The sequence below is a fragment of the Lacerta agilis genome, chromosome 13 (genome assembly GCF_009819535.1).
Source record: "Lacerta agilis isolate rLacAgi1 chromosome 13, rLacAgi1.pri, whole genome shotgun sequence".
Lineage (NCBI taxonomy): Eukaryota > Metazoa > Chordata > Lepidosauria > Squamata > Lacertidae > Lacerta > Lacerta agilis.
This window is the reverse complement of record NC_046324.1, coordinates 28,559,760-28,579,729: the sequence shown is the minus strand read 5'-3', so window position 1 is coordinate 28,579,729 and position 19,970 is coordinate 28,559,760. Positions and strand designations below refer to the sequence as shown.

At 42.7% G+C, this 19,970-nt stretch overlaps 1 protein-coding gene across 5 annotated transcripts in view; it reads right to left on the bottom strand.

The window, feature by feature from the left end:
* Positions 1-19,970, bottom strand: part of ARHGAP17 (Rho GTPase activating protein 17) — a 56,878-nt gene that overhangs the window by 34,795 nt on the left and 2,113 nt on the right. For all 5 annotated transcript variants that reach the window (XM_033167109.1, XM_033167111.1, XM_033167112.1 and 2 more), the window contains exon 2: positions 1,037-1,076. In XM_033167109.1, the coding sequence (XP_033023000.1) occupies positions 1,037-1,076 (40 nt within the window). The remainder of the gene's footprint in view (positions 1-1,036; positions 1,077-19,970) is intronic.

The following is a 19,970-nucleotide window of genomic DNA, read 5'->3' as shown; positions in this document are numbered from 1 at the left end:
TGCTCTGTGTGATCCAACAAAGGAATGAGACACAAGCTCCCTTCGGCCAGTGCAAAGGATCCAGATTTCAACAGAGACTGATGAGGGACAAGGCAAAGCCTTTGCTTATCAGCAAACTCTTTTCAAACTCAGACATGTGCAACACATGCAGCCAAGAGGCTCTAAGTAAGGCTACGTGCTTTGCACTCTTCTGACCTCTCTCTCTCTCTCTCTCTCTCACACACACACACACACACACCATATCTGAGATATACATGGGGCAATTTCAGCCTTTTGAAAATCTTCGCTTACACTTATTTTTATTTCCTTTATGGCTGGGAGGCCAAACTTCAAAATATAAAGGAAACACCCATTGAAATTTCAGGTGCCAGACCAGGAAAGGCCAGTGGGCAGGAATAATCTGCACAGCTTGCTGCTCCTGCCCTGGGCAGGAAGAGAAAAATGGGAAAGCACCAAATGCAGGAAAATGAGAAGTGCATAGAAGTCCTTCCTTGGGAACATAACAACCAGCCCAAGTCCTTGGTGTCCAACTAATTCTTTCTGCAATAGAATTGGAGAGCAAAGTCTCAAGGTGGTTGTTTCAAAGACTGCCCCTGAAGAAGGATTTATATTTGAAACTTGTTAGGCTCAATAAGCATACTTTTGTGAACCAGACAGCTCCCTCGCTTCTTGCCTTGCCTTGGTAGCTAGACAAATTATGTAAAACAACAGATGTTTATTTACTCAATCTGAATGATTTGCAGAGGTCATTTCCCCACTTATGTGGAATAGAGGGAGGTCTTGTCACACTAAGACCTGCCATGCTGCAGTAAGCACAGTGACTCTGAATACTAACACTTCTCAGTTTTTTATTTCACTTCTGACCACACTACCTGCCCTCCAGAACCTTTCAGATTCCCTTCTGGCTATTGTGGTAAATTCCTTCTTCTCTCGCCTGAAATTGTGTTGCAGCTTTCCCATCCAGCACGTGAGAAACAGCCACTGCCTCCCCCGACCCCCCTCCCAAAGGCAGCCATTAACTAATTATTTAAAATACCTGTCGCAGATCTTCACTGAGGACTTCAGTTTTCTCCGCTCTGTTGAGAAAGAGAGGGGAGGGGGAAGAAGCGCTGAAATGATCTGTATGTAAAGCAGGATAGAACAAATACTGTATGCATTTGTATCTAGGAGTACCACATTGTCTTCTGAGGCTAGCCTTCTTCAAATTGGGGATCCTCAGAGGTGTCTTGCACTACGACTTCCATCAGCCTCCAGCAAGCACAACTAGGTTGGCCAGGGCTAATGGGAATTGTAGTACAAAACATCTCTGGAGAGCAAAAGCCTAAGAAAGGCTATTTTAGAACCACTTATGGCATTGTGCTGCTGTCTATGGGGTCATGACTACAATATGCTTCTCTCACCACAGCACAAATGATGCATGCCCCAGGTTGACAGCAGATCGCTGCAAAGGCCCAGTCTTCTATCCCCTATTCGGCCACACAGCCATGAAGTCCACTGGGTGACCTGTGGACACTCCCCCCCTCCGCCCACGTATGATCTACCTTACAGAAGTTTAAAAGGAGGAGACCATGTGCTGCACAAATAAGCTCCATGAAGGCAGGGAAGGGGAAATGTACGGTAATATAAATAAAGCCCACACAGGGACAGGTATGGGCAGGATTCTTGCATGGCAGGCTTGTGGACTAGATGACCCTGGGTGTACCTTTCAACTCTACAATTCTATGATTTCAGAAGAATTAGATGCAGTGGCAGGGAGAACCTGTGCAGCAGCGCTACAGACGGCACCCCAGAGCTGTGCGCTCTAGGAAAACACTCTCCCCATTATGCGGATGTGAAACTCTACCTGGTCTGAGGCAATCCTTGGCAGCATGTTTTGAAAAGCATTTTTTCATAAGCTTGTGAGCTGGCTGCCAGCCAGATTTATTTATTCACAGGCTTCATGCTTTTCCTGGGAATTGGCAGGTCCCACATAAACCCAAGGATGGTTACTGTGCTTATTTTCTTTCTCTTCCCAATGAGAGAGAAAAGTTCAAAAACACAGGCATCCCAGCCCCTTCTGAGCCATCGAGTCGGAATGGTCTCACTGCGTTCAACAGCAGCCACAGCATCTTTCTGCCTTGTAGTACTTGGGCTCCCAGCCAGGAGCTTGCACTAGCCTGGTAAAATGTTTACCTTAAAAAAAGCAGCTCAGCTCAGTGGTAGACCTGTGCATGCAGAAGGTTCAGTTGCCAGCTTCTCCATGTAGGGCTCAGGGAGACCCTAGTCTGAAAACCTGGAGAGCCATTGCCACTCAGTTAGACAATACTGAGCTAGATGGACCAACTGTCCAACTTGCTATAAGGCTACTTCCTATGTTCCTATGTAGATCAGCCCTTTATCAAAACCAAGAGAAATAGAATATTTTAAGGAAAATATCATTGTTCACTTCCTTCTGTTTTGTGCTTGTCAACCTTTGACTACTTCAAATTCCTTGGTGAGGTGTTGAGAACCTGAGAATGCAGAAGACACAACTGTATGGAAGGGGACTGATAAGAATCAGGGTGAGGCTTCTCCTTAGCCTTTCTATATATCGTGTTTTTCTCTCCACCCCAATTTTCTTTTATAGCAGTACAAAGCCAGTCTATACATGAACAGTGAACGACTTAAGAGAGCTCAGTTTCAGAACAAAAATGAAATTTTAGAAAGGATACTTAATGAGCAGCATTTTCCTTGATTTGCTAACCTCACTAAACAGGACACCAATGGGAGTTAAATCCAGCCATTTTAGTCTCTCAATCCAGCAAGAACAAGCAAGAATGAGTTATAGCAATCCTATTCAGAACCCACAAAAGCAAGCAAGCAAACAGGTTTCAGAGAAGGCTCCCCTTTCCCTGGACGAACTAACCTTTAATGGGTTGGAGGATTTTCCATAAATAATGTTGCTCAAACTTTGGCTCACCAGAGTTTCCAGAGGAGGCTCCCTGGAACTCCAGTTAGTAGCAATAATTGGCTCTGGTTGCTGGAAGTAAAGCAAGTAGCCAAGTCTCTGGAGCTGACCAGAAGTACAGAAGCCTTACAGTAATTCAAGAGCTGTGATGTTATCATCTGGTACTTGCATTCTGACTACTGCCTGCATTTCAGATGAAACCATGGATCAGAAAGGTTTATTCAGAAGCGTGCTTAGAATAGTAATCTAAGGATACAATCCAAAGCACGCTTCCCTTGAAAAAGATTTAACCAAATAGAACTTACCTGAGTAATCATGTTTAGGGGGAGAATATAGGTTTCACTACAGTGGAAAGATGGGGTAATATTGTCTGCCTTCAAAGTATGACTAACTAGAGAAACATGCTGCTTCTGTCCTCCAAGCCACCATGCAAGTGGCTGGGTTGTCCAAGCATCCACAATACATAATAGGATGCATTTGGGAAACAGATAAGCTGTTCCAGACACGTTTTGGAACAATAAAGCGTCGAAGGAAGGAGAGGGTGTGCAACAACACTTAATGCCAAGGCTAAAGAGGAAGAAGAATACGGTAATCTTCTGGATGCAGAGGAGTCCTTCCTCAAAAATGTGAAGTGGCTTTCCCCAGCAGAAGTGAAGTTTTTGGCTACTCAGCTATTTACATAGTTAAGAAAAAGACCAGCTGTTCAATTGGGAGGTCCCAACAAGACCAGCAAAAGTATTTGGAAAAAAACGAAGGGAACAAAGAAAGTTCCCAGAAATATATGAATCTGTCTTATGCTAATAGGAATATTAGTTCACATGCCACAATACTGACCATTCCATGTACTGGTATGAATTTTCTGGGGTGGTAGAGACATCTGGGGCAATTCCCTCTTCTATTCTGCATCCCAACCCTTGTCCTCTGAAGATGAGGAGCTAATTCAGGGTCAGGACAGCTGTGTTTGCATTTTGAGACTCCTCGTACACTTAAAATTTATTTTATTTAACCAAATTTAAATATCACTTGATTGTAATATTAATCTACAAATGGTTTACTATGAATAATGAAAATATCAACAAACAATTTTTAAAAAGTAATTAATTCATTTAAAAGAATTAAACTTAACAGCATAAAATGAAAACACGCCAACATCTATATGTCTGGATAGGCTTGCCTAAACAAACATGTTTTATCAACTAGGTAGTGCACTTCTTTATCCAATACAAAATATTCTAATCTGCAAAAACTGAAAGAAAAAATTATGCAGTCTAAACATGAGGACAAATGGTTTGCAGAATGAATGAAAGGGCCATTCTCTGACCACTGGGAACTCATCTAGGCTCCGTCTAACTGGCAAATTCATTAAGTAAATGCAGACACAGAGGATGAAGAAATTGTTTTTTAATTTTCAAAACTGTGTGCCAGAGTCCATATTACATCCTTTCATGTGTGACTGTTCTTTGGGATAGAAAAACATTTCAAATTCCTAGGCAAACCTCTGGGCACCCTGGGTAAGCAGGTGTCTTGAGATTTATCCTAGCTCAGCCTACACTCTCATTCAGTAAGAAATGGCTAGGTTTCCTTTTTCAAGTTGATGATTAGTCATTAGCCAGAGCTGGAAGTATGATGGGGGGGGGGGGGAAACAGAACACCAGGAAGGCCAATTTCCTGGTTAGAAGGAATTCCAAGTCCTGCTCTACAGGCTCAACTTTGACGGAGGCTAAACTAAGAAGTAGGGCAAGGGATGAAGCGAGGGTGGGAATTAAATAGTCCCTGATGGCCAACAAGGAAGTACAAAGAAAATCTGATGCTGACACATATTAGAAGAGACCATGAACTGTGACTCAGAGTTGTTATTGAATGCTAGTCCTCTTCAGAGAAAGGCCAATGAAATTAATGGACATAACTTAGGTTCATTCATTTAGTGGGTCTACTCTTGGATACAACCCTCAAGTTCCACCTTCAAATTGCAAACTGAGACTGCAAATCTTGAACCTTGAGCGAGGGATTAAAGGTGATGAAAGGAAAGGAACCCGAAACTCCAGAGAAGTTACAGCAGTGTAGAGCCACATCCATGAAGCCACTCTGGGCCCTGAGTTTCCATGGCTTGGCAGTTCTTTGGCAGATGAGGTATTTCTGTTTTCTGCTTCAGAAAGGCTTCCTAGCCTTGGGAAAGTAGCTTTTACAGTGAGCCAGGAGGCTGCATTACCAATACATCCTGCTCACTTTCTATAGCACAATGGCTGGATTGGCTGCCAGGCCAGGGTGGAGGAAGACATGGAAAAATTTGCAGCTTTGTGCAGAAGCCAAGACAAAGAGGCTCCATAACTTTAAGGGGCCGGTTTCCCCCCTCCGGCAAATATTACAAATCTGCCACAAAGAGTCGCTTCAGATCCTTTGTCTTTGTTGGTTAAAATGACCAAAACTCCTTACTGCCAGAGTTTCAGAAACATTGGTCTGTGTGCATCGTATCAGGCACCAGCTGTCTAAGGATGCTAAGGCTGGGATTTTGCCTCTAGCAATGAGAAGAAGCACGGGGCAACTCTCTGAATCAGCAAGACAGAAGAAGGGTGGGGCTTTAAACCTTCCCCTTACCACTGGGGATGGCTCAAGAGATGGCTTAGGAATTAAGACCATATCACACAGTGTGTGCATTTAGAAATATCATTTTCATTTGTTTAAAAGTATTTCCTTTTGTTGAATCCATAAGGGGGCTCACAGTACAATTATAAAACAATAAACAAGCTAAAAGGCTAAAATAAAAATGCAGCATAAGATCAAGGCCAACAACACAAAAAGCGCTCAGAAGGATGACAATGAACAGAACTTGTGCCAAACCTCAGGGTAAGTCAAAGGAAGCAGGACTGCCCTCACTTGGTACCTAAAAGACATTAACAAAGGAGGCAGCCAAGCTTTCCTAGGGAGGCAGATTCTTCTCAGTGGTGGCTCCCACCTTATGGAATTCCTTTCCAAAATTAAATATGGCTGGCTCCTATAAGTTTTAAAGAAAGTATGAAACACCATTCCCTTTCCCCCGACTTTTAATTGAAAGATCGATTTCAGCCTTCCCTAACCCTCCTGATATTTTGGTCCACAACTCCCATCAGACCCAACTTAGATTTCCATGATGAACACAAGAGCCTGCTGGATAAGGCCAATGGCCCATCTTGTCCAGTGTCCTGTTCTCGCAATGGCCAACCAGATATTTGTGGGGAACCTGCAAGTGGGATTTGAGCAAAAGAGCACTCTCCCCCTCCTACAGTTTCCAGCAACTGGCATTCAGCAGCATGGACTGCAACTCCCACCAGCCCCAGCCCTCAAAAGCTATCACAATGCGAACCAAAAGTCACATCCATGCTCCAGCCATCTACCAGTACACTAGCTCCCAGGAAGTAGTCAGATAATGTGCTGTTTTTAACTGCTTAAAATTTCTATTCCTATTTCATATGCGGCAAGTACAGTAAAGCTCCTGGATAGTTAACTTCTGTTAACTAATCCTCAAGATTATCTCAATGCTCATGTACTCTCAGATCAGTGGCAGTTTAGGCAGACACTCGCATAGTTATCCAAATGCTTTCAATGCCAGCCAAATCGTTTGGATAAAGAATAGAGTGATTCTGTCCCGTCCCTGCAGGCAAGCTGTTATGTGGAGGTGGAAGTTGGACCAGCGACAAAGTTGTGTCATATGTATTGCCACCCCTTAACGGAGTGCTTTTGCTCATGGATTCAGACAACCGGGAAAAGGAGGCTTGTAATGCTGTTCACGTGTCTTGGGATGTGCCTGAGTATGGACAGAGGTTGCTCCCCCCCACCCTGCCAATGGCATTTCCTTGCTGTCAGCTGCACATCTGTGTATAGCGATAGAATGGGGACCACACAGCTGTGAAGATGGAAAAGGTACCCACAAGTCTAATCCCCCTCCTGAGAAAATTATAAGATGTAATGAGCTTCAGGTCCATTTCCTTTACCACTGACCCTTCTCCTTCCATTTCCCTTTTTATTCTGATCTCTAAAGCCTATTAATTATACTTTCTGTGGTACCAGCACAAACAAGCTGAAGCCTTTACCAGCTAGTCTCATGTGCACAGTTAAGAGAGGCGTTCCTGTCTGCTCCTCCTGGGTATAAAAATGGAGTGTGGTCAGGAGGCTACTACCTGCATCCTATAGCTCCGTGGGGTTCTTGCATTGACAGGTGATGTGCAATTTGTCTGTATTTGCTACGTATTTTAATTTTAACATTGATACCCCTGCCTTTCAGCCTACCAGATATTTTCATGTCTAGGGAATTCTAATTTTTGCTGTGTCTGCGTTTTGTCAACTTTAAAAAAGTTGAGTCTTTTATTGGTTTATAGAATGATAAAACAGAAGCAGGTTATGCACTTGCCTTGCATATGATCAAACTTCCATTTATGCTTAGATAAGCACTGAAAAGGGAACCTTAGCAGCCTCTTGTTTGAAACAGGGACCCTACCAGGGTTGGAGAATGTCATCCAGAAAATACCACTTCAATTCAGGCTCCCCATCTGGTCCCAGCATTCTGTCACTGAGAGCTCCTGCCTATTTTGATACTGCTTAGCAACAGGATACACACAAGGACACCACTAGTGTGTACACCCTGTAGAGCAAAGGTAGGCAGCCCTTTTAGACTAGTGGGCTCATTGTGAATTTTGAGAGGGCACTGGGGGTGCCAGCCATAGAGGGGATGTGACATAATACAAAATGAAGGCATGGCACAACATAAAATTGAAGAGACCATTTCTCACAACCTTAAGCTTACCATGGGAAGTCAACTATGTCCTGATTACGGAGTGCGCTCTCTCTCTCTCTCTCTTGTGAACCACCCTGATTTTTATACAGTTGTACCTTGGTTCTTGAATGCCTTGGTACTCAGATGTTTTGGCTCCTGAATACTGAAAACCCAAAAGTAAGTGTTCCAGTTTAAAAAACGTTTTTTGGAAGCTGAATGTCTGACGCGGCTTCCACTTGAGTGTAGGAAGCTCCTGCAGCCAATCGGAAGCTGTGCCTTGGTTTTCGAACAGTTTTGCGAGTCAGACTGACTCCCAGAACGGATTATGTTTGAGAACCAAGGTTCCACTGTATTGCACATTAAGGCATGCAGTGCAAGATTAAGGCGCACATGATGAGTAAAATAGTGGGAGGGAAATAGTTCTGTCTCATTTATTTATATGTGCTCCTTAGCTTATTGAATCCTGCTTTGAAGATTTATCTGAAGCATCTACAGATACAGAGAGAATGATTATGAGTATGATTAATACCCTGCCTTTTTCCTCAACAGGACTCAACTTGGCTTACAGATAAAAATAAGAACTGCTATAAGCATAGAAAAAACAATAATTAAAAAAGCAATTAAACACTGGCAGAATTAAAATTATATATGTATCTAAAACCTAATAAAACCAGGGAGTGTTATTTCCCAATACTTGAGAGGATTTAGGTAACCCCTTCAGGAGCAGACTCTTATGACTGGTCATTTGAGCACTCCAAACAATTGGCCCACAATCCAGAACAGCACACAATTCCACGCTCTCAATGGGGCTTTTGACTTGGCCAGCAGCCTCTGTACTGCATAGCAAGCTACTTTTGAAATAGAGAGCAAAAAGCAAGAACCTCCTGCCTGGCACCAACTGCTTCCCATCCCCATAGGCAGGCACTGCCCTATGGACATCTGCATGCCTGCAATTCCTGACCCACACATGGAAAGGCTGTCTTGTGCCCTAGTTTATGGCAATGCACAGAGAAAGAGGCTTCACAGTTATTAACAGGCAAAGTATTAAAATTTCAAAAAGTTACTTGAGCTATTTTCAACTCTGGAAGGTTCTGTCTCTGTGACAGAGAACCTGCTTTGCATGCTGCAAGTGCCAGGTTCAATCCTGGATATCTCCAGGTATAGCTGAGGAAAGATCCCTCTCCAAAACCCTGGAGAGCTGCTGCCAGTCTGCGCAGACACTTACTGGGCTAGATAGGCCTCAATGGTCAAACAAGGCAGCTTCCTATGTTTTTCCTGTTGACATAACCTTAATATGAAAGGGCCTGCTTTGTAAAAGTTCTCCACTTTCTCTTAAAAGCCATACTGAAATCCAGGACAAAGTCTCCCAATCCTAAAAACCTTGTGTTTTATTTTGATGGCACCACAGGCCACTGCAAGGCGGGTGATTTGTCACAGGAAACTCCTCCTTGCTTACAAGCCTATGATCTCACACAGTTTGTGGGCCACTTGTGACTTCGACGGAATGCCCTGCCATCCTGAGAAACATGTACAGTGGAACATACATTCCGAATGCAATTTTGAGAACAGAATTTCACAGTTGGGGGTGTGGAAGGGGGGGGAGCCATGACTACAACTGAAGAAAACACATTGCGTACAGCGTGAAGATGCTTTGACAGCCTTAGTTGATTTGGAACTGCAGTAAATGGAACTTCAGGCAAGGCAACATCTGCAAAAGAACAGGATCAGGCCAAAGGGGGGCCATGTAGTCCAGCATTATGTTCCTACCATGGCCAAAGGGAAACCTGCAAACAAGACATGAGTCCAACAGCACTATCCTCACTTGTGATCCCCAGCAACTGACAGCAGAGGTAGAACACAGTCACACTAGACAAACAAACTCATTTTGGGATTTGGAAACCTTCCTCAATATTTCCAAAACAAAATAAAATAAAAAATCCTTCCAGTAGCACCTTAGAGACCAACTAAGTTTGTTCTTGGTATGAGCTTTTGTGTGCATGCACACTTCTTCAGATACACTGAAACGGAAGTCACCAGACCCTTAAATATAGTGAGGGAGTGGGGAGGGGTATTACTCAGAAGGGTGGTGGGAATGGGCGATCAGTTGATAGGTGTGGAAAACCTGTTGATGACCTTCTGGCTGCCAGAGCAGCTGGAAGCTGGACCCAAGAGGGGTCATTGCTCCTGGCCCCACAAATAGACTGTCACACCCACCCATACTTGCGCCAGCTGCATCAAGACCTATTCCTAGAGCTGCCACCTGAAGGCACACCTGTGGACCCATACAGGGTAAAAAAGAAGTCAAGATTAAAAACTATGGGAGATCTTACTGCCTGGGAGTGTGCTGCCTGCTGCACTGAGTGAAGAAGCCCCTTTCCAGAGAGGGGGTGTGATTCAGCACAAGGCTGGTGCTCACAGCTCTTTCTGATATTTTGAACAACTATAACTCTATTGAACTGTATTGTTTTGAAGAATGTGTGGTTGTATGATTTTTATGCTACTGTGTTTGATATTACAGTGACTGCAATGCTTGTTGTTTTAATGCTATGATTGTTGAGAGCCACTTTGAGCTCCACTTGTTGTTGGAAAAGCCTAATACAAATATTGTATCAAATCAATTATGTGTAGACCAAGATTCACATACAGCCAGCCACCTGCCTACATAATGCTTGGTGATGTAAATGCCAAGTCTGTGCCACTGAATTCCTTCCTGAAGAAATGCTTAGCACCAGTGAAGCTTTTGCCAAATGAAGATGTCATTTCTATTTTAAAATTATAGGTGCAAGGTGGAGCTGTTGTAGCAGCAACTAACATGGGAGAGAGGGGAACCACACCCAAATCCGTTTGGCAATAAGAGATTTTGTGGTTTAATACTTTCAAAGGTCTTAGACCACCCACACATTCAAGTTTGCTTTCATGCCTACAACTTTTAAAAACACTACACGAAAAGATAATCCTTTTTCTTGCAGCTTTACTTTGTGATTTTGAATCTAATTAGAATTTTACCATAGGCTCCCTATTCTCACCTGCTACTTCAGAGGTGGGGAAGTTTTTCTGGCCTGTAGTCGCATCACTGTGATGCCAGGTGTTGCTGTGCTTTGAAGACCCAATTATCGGGACTTCAAAGTGCAGCATGAGGGTTGCTTAAAGTTCTTCTCCAAACAGCCCTTTGTTGCTCTTTCAACCTCCAAAAGCCAGAGGTTCTATAACTGAAGGTACTGAAAAACTCTGAGTGGTCAAGCAGAACCAGCAAGAATGCAGTTCCTTCCCTGCTAAATTCCACTGTAGTTCACAGCCAAAGCTGTCTTGTTCATAAAACCAGACCTAGAGCTGGACTGAAATTGTTGTAGATGAAGGGTGTGGAACCTGTAGCCCTGGGCTACAACTCTCATCAGTCCCCCAGTCAGCATGGCTAATGGCCAGGGATAATGGCAATCAAACAACAGCTAAAGGGCAGAGGGCCACAGGTTCTCCATTCCTGATCTAGATAACTTGTCTCATTCATGAAATATCTCTGGTGGCCTACTGGCCCCAAGCTGAGGACCTTGCCCAGAAATTCAATGTTAGAGACTCGAAAGAAATTATCCAGTCTGGTGTTATTAAGAGAAGGTTTGGTTTTTTCAATGGAAGTCTCACTACAGCCTCTTTAAACATGCTGAAACCAAACGCTCCCATAATGAGGCATTTACCACTCCCACCACCCACTCAGTCAGTCCATCTCTGGCCACTCTTATTAACCAAGCTGAGCAATGTCAAGCACACAGGCCATTGTTCCTCACTTCTCCAGCAACCCCTTCCGCATCCAGCCCAATGGAACATGCAAGTGCCAATGGGGCATTTACCAGTATTGCTCAAATTGCAACATATACATTTACACAATCAGTGAGCCAAGTAAATTAGTCACAATAGGCTACCAGGCAATTTTCTCATCTTCTCTGTGGCTAAGATATAAAAGACCTTTCAGAATTAGTGAAATGCTTCTTAAGACAGGTTATATACTAAAAATGTGGAGGACAAAGTTTTTTACGGAAGACAACATAGAGCGGTAATAAATGCTTATACAGTTGCAATCAAAATTATTCAACCCCCATTGCAAATCAGGTTTATTATCAAAATGTACGGACTTTCAGCTGTTTGCAATGAGCAAATCAAACAACAGCAACTGAAATAGTTCAACGAAACAGATGCTTCAAGTGGTTTTCCCAAATTCAGCTGAAAAGAGGTGAGGTGATAGCTGTACCATACTAAACCCTCTGGAAAGAATAAATGGGGCAATGTGAGGAATGTTTATCTAGGGCATGGAAGACTTTTTTGTTGGCTCAAGGAGTTTGTAAAATCAACACCCAGAAGAGCAGTGACGAAACCCCTCCTCAAATATTTATGCTTGTACTTTCAAAAGCAAATGGGCTGCTTGCTGCTGTTTCACTTCCTCTCACAAATACACCTAAGTTAGGCTGTTAGGAAGCCTGAAAGGGAAGTGATTCAATGCAAAGTCAGTTGCTTTGGTCACTCCTAATGATACAAAAATGGTTTGCTTCGCACTTACTAGTTCCCTCTGCTCTCCCAGGTTTTTAATACACACGAACTGCGGAAATGCAACTGCTTAGGGTGGGCATCCAGCAAAGTGCTTCTGCTGGTGCAAGGATTTCTACTTGTGCAACAAAACTTCCTCTCCCCCTAAATCTGTTCACCACACCAGAATAAGATTTGGGGAAGGTGCGGGGCGCAGGGGGGAAAGGGAGGGGAAATTGCATTCTACATGCAGAACTCCATGTGCTAGCTGAGGCACATCACTGGAAGTCACCCTTTCACCCCTATGGATCAACAAATGACATCTTTGGCAACTTGCCAGTCCTTGGCAGTCAGTATCAAACTATCATACAACTGCATAGATTTACTGTAGATCCAACCCTGTATGTTTGCATTAAGTTGAGATTCCACTCAGAGGAATTTTAAAAGAGAAATGCACTTAAAAATAGATTTCTTAAAACTTTATTCATTCATTTGATGTATTTGCTCTGAGCAAATGCAAACTACAGGTATCTAACAGTTTCACAAAAGTCCTAGATTCAGATGTTAAATCTGAACAGAATACAATCCTGATTTTTTTTTTCTTTGAACAATTTGCCATAACAACTGATGTGCCATTTGAAAACTTTGTCTTCGGTTTCTCAATCCTCTGTGCGCCTCATCACAGGACTAACACAGGGCTCTCCTTGGTCTCAGGCTGAGATTACAGCATTTGGGATATCAAATCGCTGGCTGGTAAAAGCACAAGCTGAATGTTTACAATTCACAAAGTTGAGGCAGGCAGACTGGCCTCTGGAACAAAGCGAGAAGCCACTGAAGTGCAGCTGTCAGAGAGACTGAACAACCTTATTAGTTGTAAATTTATTAAAGTAATCAGCATGGCATGGAACACACCCACCCTGTGAACGTATTCACCATACACAGCACTCTTGCCTAAACTGGCTTGAACAACCACAGTGACATCATCCCCAGAAGCTTTGTGAATGCTAATTGTAGAGATGGCTAAACCCAGCACAGTTTTCACATCATAAGAACACAAAGCACCACCACTGAGGATTTGTACAGCACACGATCACAAAGCACATATACATTGGCTGCACATAGCTTCCCAAAACAAGGCTTACAACTCTGTACAAAGGGCTAGATGTTTATCCCCATATGTAGGTGGGGAAGTGGAAGCAGAAAATATGTCCTGCTACTGAAACATGGGCTTTACATTTTAAGAAATTGATAACTTCAGTGCCTTTTGCTGCAGAGACTGAGGAAAATCCTGTCCCTAAGTACGAGGACAATAAGACAGAGAATAAGTAGTTTCGCTTTTGATATCGTTTAATGAGAGGTACAACAAAAGTTCAAGAGTGCAGGTTGCTAGTCTCAATAAATCAAGTCTAAGGCACTGCCAAGACAAAACCATCAGGGTTTTAAAGCAAGTAAACTTCTGCATCTTAAAATGCAGAGAAATTTCAGAAGAAATTTAGACTGCTCTATGTCAGAAAAAAATAGAGCTGAAAAAAGCACACACAGGCAGGATCAGATTCCAGACTGTACTACTGCCAAACCTCACAAGCTCAGCAGAGTTTCAATTGGGAGCAGATTCAAAACATTCTTGAAGCAGAGCCTGTGGAAGATTAAGGAACGTATTACCGGTAACTTCAGTTTTCTCCTGCACTGCAGAAGATTTTAACGTTACTGTCATTAATTCAGCACTTGTACATGAGCAACTCAAATTGAAATGCAAAATATCATACATTACTGGCTTAATATATGAGGTAGTATAATACTGTACAATGAAATGATCCATCCAGCTGCAAAAGCCTTCTTTGATGACTGCTTAATCGGCTGGAATGAAAAGTGTACACAGAAATGAACACTGCATCTTGAGTGACAGACTGCTGCCTACAATGCAAGATGTAAATATAGCAAGAAAAGAAACATGAACAATGCCTGACCCAACAAACCAAGCTTTCTTTCCATTCTCCAATCACTGACAGAACAGGAAGAAGTGTGCATGCACACGAAAGCTCATACCAAGAAAAACTTAGTTGGTCTCTAAGGTGCTACTGGAAAGAATTATTTATTTTATTTTGTTTTGACTATGGCAGACCAACACGGCTACCCACCTGTAACTAGAATAGGAAGAGTAAAGGAAACTGTAACCAGCTCACTCAAACACAGGACAAGAAAAATCTAAGAAGTTACATATTTGATGCAGGAACCTTGGAATCTGAAGCACTTTTACAGCACAGTTTAGACCTGTGGGAGGGAGTGTCCAGATGCTCTGAACTACAACTCCCATCAGCCTCAGCCACCACGGCCATTTTGAATTACAACTCTCATCAACCCCAGCCAGGGGCTCATGGGAGCTGCAGTCTAAAACATCTGGAGGGACCCAGGTCAGGAAGACTGACTTAGACCAACTTTAAATTTATACACTATGAATCAAACTGGGAGGTGTAGAGCAGCTTTAGAACCCTAGCACGATTTGTAACAATGAAAGACTCATTTAAGGGGAGCCGAGCCATGCTACCTCACCCAAGGAGCCCTGCGCCATCTCAAAAACTGATATAAGGCATGCAAGTTTTAGTCCAGCCTGTTGTTGGACTACAACTCTGATCATTTCTAGCCAGCATGGCCAGGGGTCAAGGATGATGGGAGTTGTAACTGAACAATATCTGGGGATCCAAGGTTGAGAAGGCTGCTTTAGTCTAACAAAGCAGATGTATGATGTGGACAGATAGTGGAGCACCTGCCAGGCAACTGTACCAAATTTCTAACTGGGAGGTGGGGTGCAGGTGAAGTTCAAGTTACTTTGGAAAGGAACAAACATGTTATGAAATCTGACAAATGCTGACAGGGTGAGATGGCAAGAGAACTTCACTCTTTTCGTGATGAAGATTCCAACCTCTCCAACTATTGGCACCAAATCCCCCCCCCCATTTATTATTTTTAAATTAAGTAACTAATGTCCATCGTACCTTTCTTCCAAGGTAGCACTGGGTGATATATCAATATATCGCCCAAGACCAGAATGGGGGCGGGGGGAGACCGTGATAACAGCTTCACTTAGTGCTGAAACCGGTTTCTGGTGAAACCGGCACTGCTCAAGCCCCTCTGCCTCCAGTGTCCAGAGGGGAAAACAAACTAATTGGGAGCTGGAGGCAGAGTAACTCAAGCAGCAGCAATTTCACCAGACATATACTCCTGGTGAAACCATCATCACACTCTGCTCTGGCAGAGGGAGAAACAAGCTGCATGGGCAAGTTGCCGATACAGTTTGGCCCTTCCTCCGCTTCTTTAAACTGCTTGGCTGAAGAGCATGCCTATCCTTGCAAGCTGAGAGAGCCCTGACCCCACTCCTGCTTGCACGAGAGTAGGGTCAGTGTTACAGGCTTGCTTAGCTACCACCTGGCTGTCTTCGTCTGGAGTGAGCGGGCTGCTTGAGTGCAAGTGGCAGGGACACCGTAGCTGGCTCCGCTGGGGACAGGTGCCATTCTGGACCCCAGCAGAGCCTGGTCAAGAAGCCCAAGTCTCCTGTATCTCATTCAGGCTTTATAAAGCACAGCAAGGGAAATAAGAAAGGAAAATATAAGGCTTACAGTGCAAACCAACACACACAGTTTGCAGAGCCTTCCCATTTCAGTGAAACCCCTTTTCTTGCAGATCCTCATGTCTCTGAACTGTGAATTCGGAATAGTATAATCAGTAGTATTCAACGAAAGTTTACTCAAAGTAGACCCACTGAAATGAATGAACATAAATTAGTCCCGTTCATTAACTTCATTGAGTCTATGCTGAGTAAACCCTAGTTGAACATCACCCAATGCTCTTAATTATGTATTTGTTCACAGTGGTCACTTATGTAAAAATAAGGGTTAAGACAAGAGCCCTGCCCTCCATCTCCATTAACCCCAAGTACTAAATGGAAGAAAGAAGCAAGGCAGGTTTGCTAAACTGCAGGACAGGCTATGAAGGAAGCTGCTTAAGCGTCATACCAAGCAAGCATGGGACTCTAGCCAAAGTTTTAACATAGCTGACCGTCAACTGTTCTGCCTTGCAGTAGCTTGAGAATTTAGCCTAGTTGTATATTTAAAGTCATTTCTAACACCGGGAGGAGATGCACAGTCCCGGTTGCTGTTCAGAAAGCCTGAATACAAACAAAATCAGAGCCTCACAGCTCCCAAATATTATTCTGTCGGCTATGAAGCATGTCAGGCAACACTCTTTTACCTCATCTTCTTCCACACAAAAAATTACTCTAGCAGTACCACCTTTATGTAATTCTGGAAACACTCCCGGCAGTCTAAGAGAGTGTGTGTCACATGCTGAAACTGCCCACCAAATTTCTGGAATCTGAGATGTTTTGTGGTGCAGCAGCATCCTCACCACTGCCTTACAGGGCACCATATTTTAATGATGCTATTGCATGCTAAGTTCCAGCGAGGAAGAGTCAACTTACTATCACAATTCTCTAGACTCAACCAAGTACGTCCTCTTAGCAATACCATTTGGACGTCAGCTAACAATAGCAGAGATATCATCTCAATTGTTGCCCCATAAAGGAGAACTCATTATTACCAAGAAGAAATGTCAAAATGTATTTCAGAAGTGTTATAATTTCTGTAAAAAATATTCAGGTTTGAATTTTATGCCAGAAGCAGAGTAGCAGTGGATATTTTAGATGTATCTTTTTGAAAGAGGCAAGTTTTGTGCAATGGTCAGTTGTTTGTTTTTGAAGCATTTTTAAGGACCCTGAGCCTTCCAGATGTTAGTGTGCACACATTTTTAATAATTTATTTTCAAGTGAAACAAATTGTGCTAGGAATATTCTGTTTTATTTAATTTATCATCATCATGAGCATCCTTCAAGAAAAAGCAGAGTATATGGGATTCCCTAGGTGATCCCCTGCCAAGGTATTACAAATTGCTTTGAGTCATTATTATGAGTAAAGTGTCCAAATAACAAGGTAGCTGGAATCTGCTCAGTTTCTTTGGGAATTTTCAAATCATGACTAGGAACCAATGAAATATGAGTTATCTGACCTGAAGATTTATCCCTTTTAGGGAAACTTATGCTTTTGCATGCTTCAGTAAGTCAGGTGAGCCTAGAGAACACCACTTCTATTACCGGTAAGTGCTTCCTTTTATAACTGAAACAGGAAATAAATGAAAAATCTCTTTCAAAGTTCCTCCTTTATCTCTGAATATGCTTAGTGGTAATTTGCATGAGTAAGTGCACAAGCATTTTTAAGTGAGTGCCACTCTTCTAGATAGCATGTATTATAATTCTCTGTCCGGCAGAAGAATGCAAATTGACAGCTATTGCTAAGTACACTCAGAGAATGTCTGCAATAAAATTAAACTGATAGCAAAAGCTCCTCAGCGACTGTAGCAAAGGTCTCTGAACCCCACCCTAACTTCACACAGCTGCAGTCAAAGGTCACCTTCAAACCTGTACACTCCACTCACGTTGTCACATTATCTTAGAAGCTTCAAGGAGGTTTTCCTCCATTTTCTTTCCAAGGGGAATGTTTTGTGTTCTTTACTAAACCTGAACAGCCTGAAGTCAATCTGAACTGCACAAAACAGCGACAGAACGATTTTATCTTAACAGGTAGTGCAGCTATGGAGCCACAATAGTTTTAAAAAAGGAAAGTCCTTCAATCGTAAAGACACTGAACTGAGAGCCAGGAAGTAAGTGGCTTAAATTTTACCTCCATTTCTCTACCATCCGGGGGCCTCAGGCGAATTCTCCCTGCCTTGCCCCCTCTATCTGTAATACGGGTATAATACTACTGATAACATTCCTATATGAAGATGGCTGAAAGCACACAGTTCTATAATAAAATTTTATGCCCCAAACATGACAGGGAGAATAAGAGGAAATTCTATACAGAAAGTCAATAAAGATTGGATAATATTTAAAAAGTATCTTAAAAACTACTGTGACAATGTTAATCTCCTGGCAGACTTAGAACGAATCTTGAATTACATTCTGAAATACAGAGAAAGTATATAGGAATTTTTTCCTGATAACAAATGGGAAAAAGAAAACTAATAAAGAAATGTGTATAGACCAACCAAATGTTAAATAGCACAATGAGATGAATTGGAAGTTAGTGTTTGGGTGTGTATATGTCGTAGTGTATGTAGTGTGTATGCTATGTATTGTATGTATTGTCTAAGATAAATGTTATAAGTTATAAGTAAACTGATATTAATTGATGTATAATAAAGGTTATTTTACTAATACTAATAATAATATCCCATTTTTGGTGGATTGTTTTTATGTACACCACATAGAAATGCAAATAATTATTAAGTAGTATATAAGTGCATAAGTGCATTCATTAACTCAGGAGTGGGGAATCTTTTTCAGCCTCAGGGTCCCATTTCCTCATAGCCAACCTTCCAGGGGCCATATGACAATGATGATAGGGGCCAGTGTGGGTGCAGCAACAGATGTGATTCTTACCTTTGCACAGTAGGCTATATTTCAAGTTATGCAAAAGTGAAAGATTTTTATAGACACCCATCCACACCTCACAGACAGCTACTGAGGGGAGTGGCCTTTGGAAAAGGGGTGTGGCACGGGAAGGGGCATGACATAGCAGAGCCACAAGGGTCAGATAGAGAGGTCTGGAGAACTGCATTTGCCCCCCCCCCCCAGTTCCCCATCCCTGCATTCAGTTTTTGAACACTCTAAATTGCTTTATTAATAAGTTGCTTAGAAATAAATCCACTAGTTGACATTGTTATTAAAAATGAATGTCAAAGCATAATACTGATAATAAGCATTAGAAGTACTTATTTAAATGGCTTACAACAACACTATAAGGTAAGGTTAGTATTATCAACTTCATGTTGTAAGTAAGGGCTGAATGAGTGAAGGAGACTTGCCTAAGGTCACCGATCTAGTTCATAGCAGATGTCAGATTTGAACTAGGAACTTCCTGATATGTAAGCTAAGCATGTTCTCCACAGTGCAGCCAAGCAGGTGGGAGATCCTGAGCAAACATGTCCCCACACCCAACCCTGCCTTATTTAGTATTTTGTGTGATCTAACAGATTATCGTCTCAGTGATCTGGAGGTAGTGGAAGAAGGGAACCCAACAATCTCTGCAGTGCTGTAGGAAAACAAAAGAAGTGAAACGTTCCTCACTACAATACATTAGCACTTCAGAAGTATTATTAACCCACTTCAGCAGAGCATTCACTGGTTGCCCCATTTCAACCGGGCATGTGTTTTCTGAAATAACTTATCAAGTTGTCCGGGCACCAAACAGAGTTTAATTACCAAACTGAAGTGAGCCCATGAGTCGATGCGCCAGCACTTAAGCATACAGAATATGATGTCTTGCATGCTCCAGGAACCACCAAGAACACAGCTTAAGGGCCTATTTCGCTGCTCAGGTAGCAATGATGGCCAACCTGTGTTTAGTTCGTAAACTGCAGCCATAGCTGGAGAAGATAGGCCTAGCCTCAGTCACTCATGCACTGGCTACATCAGAGCTGGGCTGCTAACAATGTTCTCTTCATGAGGTTACTCTTTTATAGACCTTGGAAGCTACAATTGGACCCAGAATTGAGCACTGAGATTTGCTCAGTATCATGCCAATTCTACGTTAATCACACTGGTTATCCATCTGTTTCTGTGCTCAGTTTCAGTGATTGGTACTGACCTTCAAAGCCCTAAATGACCTAGGACTGGGTTGACCTGAACCCATTTGAATCTAACTGAGCTTTAATATTGGCCCTGCTCTCCAGCTC